The sequence below is a fragment of the Poecilia reticulata genome, chromosome 15 (assembly GCF_904066995.2).
Source record: "Poecilia reticulata chromosome 15, P_reticulata-male-v2, whole genome shotgun sequence".
Taxonomy (NCBI): Eukaryota; Metazoa; Chordata; class Actinopteri; order Cyprinodontiformes; family Poeciliidae; genus Poecilia; species Poecilia reticulata.
In genome coordinates this window covers 9,706,619-9,717,781 of record NC_088844.1, presented here as the reverse complement: position 1 = coordinate 9,717,781, position 11,163 = coordinate 9,706,619, and the positions used below count along the sequence as shown (strand labels likewise).

The window sequence follows — 11,163 nt, the reverse complement described above, 5'->3', positions numbered from 1 at the left end:
CCCTCTCGCCCCTCCCTCACTTCTCCTCCTGCCCCCCAAAATATAAGGAGAGAAGGCGGTGGGGAGATGAGGAAGGCAGAGTTGTGCACTCTGCGTCCCAGAGGCAGGCCGAGCGAGAACAAAAGTCACGACAGGAATAAAGTGGGGGAAAATAGGCCAAAATCGCTGACCAAAAAAAGAGAAAAAAATCTATTTAATTGCATATGGGGAAAAAAATAAATTAAAAAAATTTAATATTTAAAAAAGTTGCTACAACTGTCAAAAATAATAATAAGAATAATAAAAAAAAAACACTCCAAAATAATGTGCAAATTGGCTCGCTTCTATTCAAAACGTGTATTCCCGGGTTGCAGTCATTGGTTGTCCATTTGTCCCCCATTTAAAGCTCCCTCCCTGCTCTCTCTCTCTCTCTCTCTCTCTCTCTCTCTCTCTCTCTCTCTCTCTCTCTCTCTCTCTCTCTCTCTCACCCCGTCTCTGCTAAGCATCTCCAGTCTACAATATCTGCTTTAGCTTTAACGAGCCTCGTTAAGATCGCAATAATATTCCACCCTCTAATTGCTCATTCCATCCAGCAGATAGGCGAGCATTGGCTCGCGCCTGATGCGCGCGGTGCAGTGGGAGGGTTGCTGTGGAGATCCGAGACTCTGATAACCCCCCGTGCGTGCTGCACAAGTGGTGAAAGCCTCGCGCTACGTACTGGCTAATGATTGGCACGCTTGACAGTGATTGGCAGGGCTGCCATGACAACGCCACAACGACACCAAGAAGACCAATAGAAAAGGGAAACAAAATGTTTCAATGCTACACTCAACGGCGGATTTAGGGGGGAGATATTATGAGGCTGGTGTCATTAGGCGATAGCCATTGAATCATTCAAGCTTTTTTTACTAGCCGTATTTTTCGGGTTTTTTCCCCCCTTTTTCTCGGTAATTTTCTTTCTCTCTCAGGTCATTTCCATGGTTTTCAGATCCCCTTTAGAGCTTTATCCCTCCCATTTCTTCCTGCCTAACTTCGCTGATCGCCCACTGCTGCTGGCGAACAGCGCTCCCGCCGCCAGGTCTCCAGAAGACTTGTCCATGTTTCAGCTACCGACCCTCAACTTCTCCCCGGAGCAGGTGGCGAGCGTCTGCGAGACGCTGGAGGAGACCGGGGACATCGAGCGGCTGGGCCGCTTCCTCTGGTCCCTGCCGGTGGCTCCGGGAGCGTGCGAGGCGATCAACAAGCACGAGTCCATCCTGCGCGCCCGCGCCGTGGTGGCGTTCCACACGGGGAACTTCAGAGACCTCTACCACATCCTGGAGAACCACAAGTTCACCAAGGACTCGCACGGCAAGCTGCAGGCCATGTGGCTGGAGGCTCACTACCAGGAGGCCGAGAAGCTGCGCGGTCGTCCCCTCGGACCTGTCGACAAGTACCGGGTGCGGAAGAAGTTTCCGCTGCCTCGGACCATCTGGGACGGGGAGCAGAAGACGCACTGTTTCAAAGAGCGGACGCGGAGCCTGTTGCGGGAGTGGTACCTACAGGACCCGTATCCGAACCCGAGCAAGAAAAGGGAACTGGCTCAAGCCACTGGACTCACTCCTACACAGGTCGGGAACTGGTTTAAAAACCGGAGGCAAAGAGACAGAGCAGCGGCGGCCAAAAACAGGTTGGCGATTTATTTATTTTTTTCTTCTTTTTTTCCCCCCTGCTTTATCAAAATCACTAAAAATGTGCACTTATGTACGGGGGGAAAGCTTTTTCTTTTATATAAGGAGATAAATGATACGCTTCTGGAGAAACTATCCAGGAAAAGAGACAGGGCAAGGCTGCAAGGCTGGTAAAGGGAGTGAGCTGCGGCGACATGTTTGCTATGGAGTGAAATCCGGGGCAAACACTGGAACTATTTTTCTCTCTCTCACACTTTCACGTTAAATTACAACCTTTTAAAATTAAATATTAAAGAGACGTGTTGATCAACGTTAAAGTCTGAAATTAATTCACGACTAATAATTGCAATTTAAGAAAAATAAATATAAATATGTGAATAAAAATAATAATAATAAAAAAAAATAATAATAATAATAATACAATACTTTTTAATATTTATTTGTAATATTTATTTAATGTTTGAATTAGTCTTTTATTATTATTATTAATATTATTATTATTATTATTTTATTTTTTATTTTTTTTATATATATATACATAAAACCACGTGTTTATTTTCTCGATACAGGAATTATATATCTAAAAAGTATGCTCAGACTATTAGGAAACATTCGCATATATAAATCAACCTTCTATTGTATTAATAAATTGTTGTTAAATGAAACACGTTTTCAGTGAGCATGACGCAATTTGTAAACAGCACTGAATTAATACCGTTTGGTTAAATCTTTAATCCTTTTATCCATTACTGTAAAAACGCATTTATGTTTTTTTCCCCTAAAATAATTCTATTTTTCTTCCCATCTATAAAATAATTCTGATTTATTTAGGTAAAATTAAAAAGTATAGTATAGTAATATAGTACATTTAGTTGTTTTTTTTCTCCCCCGTCTCAACGTAAAGCTGTGCTGGAAATGAAGATTATCTAAAGGGATAATGGACACATTACTGATATTAGTCCACTAAAAAAAAAAAAAAAGGAGCATGCGTATAAAAGCCTCGGTCTGTATTCATAACATTACGTGAGATATCATTTCATTGAAATGCTATAATTGATTAGAAAATTCCCCCAAGAGTATTACTAAGCCATATGAACTCTGTCTTAATCTCTTAGATAAATGAATAGATATATTTCCGCGCTGACATTATCCTTCCGCGATGGAATTATTACTATTATTATTATTGTTGTTGTCATTATTATTATTATTATCGTGAGTGGACAGGAGATAAACATTTAGGGTGATTGGTGCAACCTGGATCTCCGCGTCATTCATTCATGCACTTCCATCCCGCTGCAGTACAAAACCTCCGTTAGGCTCTCTGTATGTTTTATTTTTCACTTAACTACCAACATTGATTTTATTTTTATTTATTTATATATTTTTATTTTTACTGGATTTCACAGAGGCTGGAAAGCACAGCAGTATATATATAAAATGGAAAAAAAATACAAATACTTTACGTCCCAAGTTTTTTTTTTTTTTTGTGCTGCTACTATTTAGACTATTCCACCTTGCATTGCGCGTTGGTTTTGTAGCAAATCCTCCCAGCGTTAGTTGGTCTAAACTGTCTAAATAGTGCTGCGTTTTTTGTCCCTTGAAAGCTGGCTGCTTGATAAAAGCACGCATGCATGGCTGGGGCCGGCACAGGGAAAGAAAGGAGAGTTTTGAACCCCTATTTTGCACCAGGATGAGGAGCAGGAGGAGGAGGAGGAGGAAGAGAGGGGGTGAACATTCTCAGGTCTAATTGCCATTTCTCCCATTCTCTCCCTCCCCTCCTCCTTTACTCTCTCTCTCTCTCTTCTTTTTTTCCCCCCTCTAACCTCTTTCTCCAGGCTCCAGCACCAAGCAATAGGACCGGCCGGCATGAGGTCCCTCTCAGAGGCCGGACTCACCCCTCACAGCTCGGCCGAGTCGCCCTCGACCGCGGCCAGCCCCACTACCAGCGTTTCCAGTATGACAGAGCGAGTCGACACTGGGACGTCCATCCTGTCCGTCACATCCAGCGACTCGGAGTGCGACGTATGATACGGCGAGGAGGAGGAGGGGAGGGGAAGGTGGAGGGGTGGGGGGTGGGGGGGTCAAAACAAGAAGAAGACAAAAAAGAAAGAAAAGAGAGAAATATTTACAGGGAAAACGGACCCGAGAAGATGAAAAAAAAAGACTTATGAGAAAAGGACCGATTGATATAAATATTAAAATAAAAAGAGATAAAAGCACGTCTTTTTTTTATTAAAGCGCTTTCAAAGGACCCACGCCTACCCCTCCTCTTCATCCCCCCTTCACACCAACAACAACACTAGACTACTTGCATGGTTTTTTTTTATTATTCTTTTCCATTTTGTAATCAGGAAAATCAACCTGAGTGCAAGATTTTTTTTTTTCTTACCCCACCCATCAGGAACCAGAGGGAATAAAAACAGATCGTCTTGTTTTTATCTTTATTTTTATTTGTTTGTTTTATTTTTCTCCATCCAAATGATGACGATGACGGCGAGGAAGGCGCCGTGCAAACAAGATGCAATCCTGTTTCCATTTTTCTTCTTCTTCTCTTTTTTTGTTTACTTTGTGTTCATCAGACAATCATTTTTAAGTCGTAAGCACCTTTTTTTCTTAACTGCATTTCTGTCACTGCCTGTGTGTGTGTGCGTGCGTGCGTGCGTGCGTGCGTGTGTGTGCGTGCGCGTGGGGTATAAACCTGGTCGGAAAGAGGAAAAAAAAAAAGAAAAAAAATATTAATGATAATAATAATGTGTCGAACGGATCCGTTTATGACTGTATCAGATTTTTATTTTTTATTTTCAAGAAAAAAGTTTATATTGAATTATGTATATCTCAAATAATGCGATCATTCTCCCGCTCTGTAATATACGTGTAGAAATATGCGATGCTTGTACATAATTATTGCTCTTCCCCCCCACGACCCCCTTCCTCCTCCTCCTCCTCCTCCCCTGCGAGTGTCATCCTCTTTTCTATCCCCCTTCCTCACTTTTCTTGACTTGGTGTTCCTACATAAAATATTTGTCAAAACTTACACCTCGAGTGCTGCAGGCGTTTTTGTTGCGTTTGTTTTTTGTTTTTGTATGTGTTGGTGGCTTACTAATCTTCATATATTTGGTCTGAGTGGCTGGTAAATGTGTTGACCCCTCGCTAAAAGCCGTATCCATCTTGTTTTTTTTTTGTTTGTTTATTATTAGCATGTAATTCAAATGAAACGTTGAATTTGCCTCGCCTCTGTGCATGCTGTCCGTCTTTCCATCCGATTACGGATAAGGGCTGTCATAAGTGGCTGAACACATGCTCATATTGGCTCATTATTGGATTGTTGGAGCATTACCGCTCATCCTCGCTTATGATCCCCCTGCTTGGTGGAAGGTTATGAAGTCAGGTGGCTAAACTTGCGCGATTTTTTTGCGATTAAAAAAAAGAGAGAGAGAAAAGAAAATAATGAGTGCTACGAGAACTTTGTCAAAACTTGTACTTTGTCTGTTGAAAACTATACAAGAAATTTTTTTTATTGCTTTTGATAGATTTACACAAAATGTCAATGTAAAACAAACAAACAAAAAAAAAAAAGATAAGATGTGAGTGCTATTTCCACCTGTGTGTTTACCGTCGCTGGTGAATACAGAAATTAAGTAAACGCGCCATTAAATGGGCTAATCACGATGGGGACTCCTCCCCTGTCCCAATCTCTCATTGTTGCTCCTGAAAAGAGCTTTTCTTCCTCGGACAAGACCCCCCTCCCCATCACCACCACCACCACCACCACCCACAAGAAAAAAAAAGCTCTTTTCGCCCCCTCCTGCAGTCCCATTTCCAACCAAAATCCCCAACCAATTATTATGCCGGGACTGGGGCGCAGATATTCAACTACAGGACACTGTTGCACGAACATTTTTTTTTTTTTTTTAGTGGTAGAAACAAACTTTCTCAAACATAGGCAATAAGTGCTGCAGTTGACAGAAAGTGGGACACGGGAGCTTGTTTGAGAAATGTAGAAAACTCCAGCCTGCAGGGCGAACATCGAACATCGACAGTTGTTTGATCTTGCCAAATTTTCAGCGGTTTTTTTTCCTTTTTTTTTTTTTTGCTTGCCAGTTTTAACTTTTTTGCCGTATATTGTGTCGAAACAAACACTTGAGGCCTCCTGTGTGGTTTCAGAGAAAGGGGGGTTGGGGGGAGTTTTTAATTGATTGAGAATGTCAACTTTGTAGCGGATCCTGAAGAGCTGAAGTTTGTTTGCGTACACGCACGCGGTGGACAGGACATCGTGTGTCGACGTCAGACGAATATTATGCAAAACATTTAGAGTTGCAAAGAGGATGTGGGTACAGATCATTTATTTTTTAAAAATCTCAAGAATTGTTATCTTAAGGAAAGACTCCGCAGTTTGACAAAAATGCCATTCTAAGTCACGTAAACGTGGAGTTTTTGTTTTTGTCCCGTGAGCTTGAGCAAGCAAGGAGGTGAAAATGTATTTATGCAGCGTCTTTTTGCTTATGAATATGTAAAGTGCTGAGAAAAGCAAAAGTCAAGTACATTTTAAGAAAATGATTGAAAACGAATAATCATGAATCGACTTTAAATCTGTAAATAATATGCTTTTAGCTGCTTTATGATCAATCTTTAGGTTTGATCATAACAAAAACCACAAAAAAGTGCGTCCAGAGCAGGTGGTCCAACTGACGCGAGATTGTCAAAAAAAAAAAAAAAAAAAAAAAAGCACCACTAAGTCGGTCAAAGCTCAACTGTTCGGGTAAAACAAACCTTCCCCACCGCCTGTCTTTTGCAGATGAACTAAATCTGGTTCATATATGAAATCTCCAGTCAGTCTGCCAGAGACAGATAGGCCCTATCAAGAGCACCAAGAGTCCACACACACACACACACACACACACACACACACACACACACACACACACACACACACACACACACACACACACAACCTCCCCACTCCGCTTCTCCATTTACGCACTCCACAAGTTTTATTGGCCGCGACAAGTCCCGGCTATGATTGAGATGAAATTAATCGTGAACTGAAGAGCATTTTTATTATCATTGTTACTATCATTATTATTATCGGCAAGGAAGGACACGAGGATTAGGACTACATCTGAGAGATGGTGCCGCAGATCCAGGCGCTCATGAATGCACATACAAGCGGTGAATTTTGACTGCATTTGCGCAACGTTATACGCACAGTGCGAAACGGGTGATTTCCTTGCAAAACACATGCGGAGTAAAGTAAAAAGAAAAAAAAAGATAAAAGATACAAATTCTTAGAATAGATTCCTACCTCTTCTAAAGTGGGAAATACGAATGAGGCGAAGCAGCGAGACAGAAAGTTATTAAGAGTGAGATCTAATAACGATTTTGCCCATTATAAATATGCGTGACTGTGTAAATGAGATGCATGGTAAGAGCTACAAGGATTGTTCTCGGTGTAAACATACAGTATGTAGGCCAGAGCTGCCGCAGCAGCAGCAGCAGGGGCAGAAAGCGCTGCAAAGTGTGAGCCTATCTGTTGCTGGCCGGGGTCATTAACAGCGGGGGAGCTCTTGTTCGTGATCTGTCAACTCAAATATGGATCACAAGACAAAAGGAACTTAGCGGAGAGTAATCTCTGTGTGTGATACTTACACCAGAGCAAACGAGAATGTGAGAGAAGTGCGGCACTTGCATGTCCCCCCGCCTCCCTTCCGCACCCTCTCTGCATCTTTTGCGCTCTCTGAGGTTGTTTCTTTTCTTTTTGTTGTTGTTGTTTTTTCAAGCTGAAAGTCAACAACCTTAAAAATACGATGTTTTCCTAGTTTTGAAAGAGAGAGAGAGAGAGAGAGAGAGAGAGAGAGAGAGAGAGAGAGAGAGAGAGAGAGAGAGAGAGAGAGAGAAGCTCAACTGAGAGCTTTTCTGGGTGTTTATATTGACGTGTGTCTGCTTGGTGGTGATCCGCTTAAAGGTCAAAGCTCCCCCCCACACCCCCACACACACACTTTTCTCTTCATTTCCCACATAATAAAAAAAACATCTCTCACCAAATTTAGTCCGATTCCAAGAAGCGTCGACGAAGTGAAAAACAAAGTGTTGTTTCGACCAACAACAACGTCGAAAATAAAGTGGAGAAATTGGAATATTTATTCCAGACGTTACATAAAGTTATTAGTGAAATAATAATTTTTAAAAAAGGAGGAAACAATTAGATTTCCCAACCCATCGGGAGACCAGAAGCTTTTCTCTTGATCGACTTGGAAAAAACTTCACAGCTTTGTTCTCCTGACCTCTACATTCTGCTCTTTAAGATGAACAGAAACACCTTCTCCCGTCGAAAATATTTGCAGCAATAAGCCAATCCTCATAAAGGCCAAAAAAAAAAAAAGACAGGAAAAAAAAAGCAGGTCTGCCTTAATTGCACATTTATATTTTCATCCATTAAATCCCAGCTCTTCTGCGTCACCTTTTAGAAAATGACGGTGAACAGCTCCCGCTTTCCTGCGACAATTACGTTGAGATTAAACGGGTTACAGGGTGCAGGAAGCAGACTTGCATTAAAGAAAAAAAATAATTCAACAAAGAAAGTTGGAATCATTTTTATGGTCGCTCTGCGGGGGTAAAGGTGTTAAGTGAGAATGTTTATGATGCGAACCTAGGAAATTGTGTCCAATCATAATTTGAGCCTAGGTAAAGTTTTATTTCCCCAATAAAAGACGCAGTATGGAAGTCAACAGGGGAACTTTGAGGACCCCCCCCCCACCCCTCACTAGTTACATGTGGATCCTATTTGGGTGGCACATATTTTGGTGGGACCCATGTGGGTCGCTCAGATTGAAGAATTTTTCTTTAAACTGTTCCGATGTCCCACTGGTTCTATCAGTAAAAGTTGAATATTATTAACTCAAGTGGGCCCCACTGTATGACACCCATGTCATCCACGCCTGATAGCTTGAGGCCCCCAAAAACAGAAAGCATGTGTTCACGTTCAAAATTGAAAAACCTGTCAAGTTTGATTCGTGTTAACCATAGCTATTTATAAGTAGCTCAACAGTTAGTGGAACATTTAGAAGTTTTCCTTGAAGAAATCAAATTTTTAGGGGTTACATGATCCCCCCCTGGCCCCCGAAATGCAAATCTGATTTTGGGCCTCATTCAACCTGGATCTGCCTCTGTGAAATACCGCAATGAAAGAGAAGACATATCTGAGAAAAGGCGACTTGCTGGTCGCCCAGTCACTGATGTTACTCTTTTTTATGGGGCAGCTGGGATCATACTCTCTCTTTCAGGTCATGACGTGTGCGTGTGTGTGCGTGTGTGTGTGTGTGTGTGTGCGCGCGTGTGCGTGTGCGTGTGTGTGTGTGCGTGTGTGTAAGAGAGAGATGGAGGGTGTTTGTCAAGATTTACTTCAGTGTAATGCCTATTAGTTTGGACTACCAAAGCACAAGCTTAATTTTTTTTAAACAAGCATAACATGAAAGCAAACAAAATTTCGCTTCTCAAGCAAACACGACCAGCTCTCCACACACACACATACACACACATACATACTAACACGGATTTTCCACATGCATATGCGCACAGGAGCAACCTTGCTCACACAGCACATATGGAGCTTGTGTGTGTGTGTGTGTACTGGAGCGGAGGTGGGGGTGCAGGCTGTGATCTCTCGCCTTGTGCACAACGAGTGGACAGAGTCGCTGAGCAGCTTAAACAGAGCCGCAGCACCTGTGATTTCTGTGACCGTTCTCAGGCCCGCTTAGTTTGGCACGGCACGGCACGACACGGCACGGCACGGCACGGAACCACTGAGGGCTCCTGCTGACCAAGCAGAGAGCGTCAAAGACAACAACGGGGTTGTTTATCATTGTTTTTTTTTTTAAAGTCTGTCAAATTCTATGATGGAGGGGGTTTCAAATGTCCAATCCTCTGAAACCTCCGATCAAGCAGTGTTGTGCTTATTAAAATTTTTAATTAAAGTTAATGAAAAATAATTTAAAAAATCTGTTATACAATGTATTTATTCATGAAGTTGCATAAACGTTTTTCTACCCACATTCTTCTTATTATTTATTATTATTATTATTATTATTATTATTATTATTATTATTATTATTATTATTATTTATTTATTTATTTATTTATTTATTTATTTATTTATTTATCAATGAACCAGTAAATTGACCTCAGTTCACCTCTTGCACTAACATTTTGGTGACACCCCCCCCCCCCACCTTTTTTTTTTTTTTCTTTTTCTTTTTCTTTACCCACTAAAGGTTGATTACTTCCTGGTCAGCTGCTGAAGGCTGTTGTCTGTCAGCTGGAGCTACTGCCTGTTCTGCTGCTGAAAACCTTTAAATAAACCCATCCTGGACAGAGACACTTCTTCTTTTAAAAATGATTTATTAATAATAATAATAATAATAATAATAATAATAATAATAATAATAATAATAATAATAATAATAATAATAATAATAATAATAAAAAGCTGTTTTTAATTTGTCTACCTGCACAAATCCCTAACACATATTTGGATGTCCAAAGATCATCCAATGTTTTATGCTTTCAAGATGCTATCCAGGGATTTTACTAACAAATAAATGCAGATTAAAAGGTTAAAACAAACTGGATGTGTTGTCTTATACCTTATGTGATGTCACTAAAGGTTTGAGCTCGTGAAAACTTGGGTTTTGGGATGGCAGATTTTTACCTTGATTAATTAAAAAAAGAAAGAAAAAAGAAAAAAACAAGAATTAACCATGACATATTTGCTCTGTTGCAAATATGCGTTCGATTAATCGATGTTAGAGTCCGATTAGGAGTGTAGGTTTGGATCTCTTGTGGACTTAAATCCAAATAAATACTGTATAAAAAAAAAAAAAAAAAAAAGCTCAATAAGAAACCACATGAAAATAGTTTATTATTAAAGATGAACTCAAAGTGTATGTATTTAAAAGAAAATATGTTTTATTACTAATAAGGGAATATGCTGTTGTAAGCCCACACGTTTAAAGCGTTTAAAGTGGAGCCTTATATATATATATATATATATATATATATATATATATATATATATATATATATATATATATATATATATATATATATATATATATATATATTGCATTAAAGGCTTTAGCATGCATCACAGTGTGTGTGTGACAGCTCTTTTATGAAAAGCTTGCCTCATTTCCGAACCTCTGTGCGCCTAACAAAAGGTCGGGGACTGACCGAGGTCCGGGTGTCCTTATCAATTTAACCTCCATTTACAAACCGATAGGATGGTTCACCCCGAGCGCCAGCAGCCTCTCCTCCACAGGCAGCGGAGGTCATCAGACCGGAGCGAAGACCAAACGCGCTCTTCGACTGCCATCTAGAGGACGCAAGTGGAATTAGAGGGAGGGTCGCTTGAAAAGCGGTGCACCTTTCTGTCAGGGGTCAGCGGAATTAGCAGGTCCACATTTGCAGGTGTAAATAGAGTTGAAAGACCAGATTGTGGCAATCCAACAAACAAACCAGA

The 11,163-nt window shown here is 40.7% G+C and overlaps 1 protein-coding gene across 1 annotated transcript; it reads left to right on the top strand.

Moving 5' to 3' along the window:
* The first annotated feature begins 649 nt into the window (after positions 1 to 649).
* On the top strand, positions 650 to 4,683 carry six3a (SIX homeobox 3a). The gene is made up of 2 exons (XM_008429003.3): positions 650 to 1,648; positions 3,485 to 4,683. The coding sequence occupies exons 1-2, from the start codon at positions 957 to 959 to the stop codon at positions 3,675 to 3,677; spliced, it is 885 nt and encodes a 294-aa protein (XP_008427225.2). The 5' UTR covers positions 650 to 956; the 3' UTR covers positions 3,678 to 4,683.
* The last annotated feature ends 6,480 nt before the right edge of the window (positions 4,684 to 11,163 follow it).

Coding starts and splice junctions, on each gene's coding strand:
- six3a (XM_008429003.3), top strand. CDS start 957: ATGGTTTTCAGATCCCCTTTAGAGCTTTATCCCTCCCATTTCTTCCTG. Junction 1,649..3,484: donor GCAGCGGCGGCCAAAAACAG/GTTGGCGATTTA, acceptor CTCTTTCTCCAG/GCTCCAGCACCAAGCAATAG.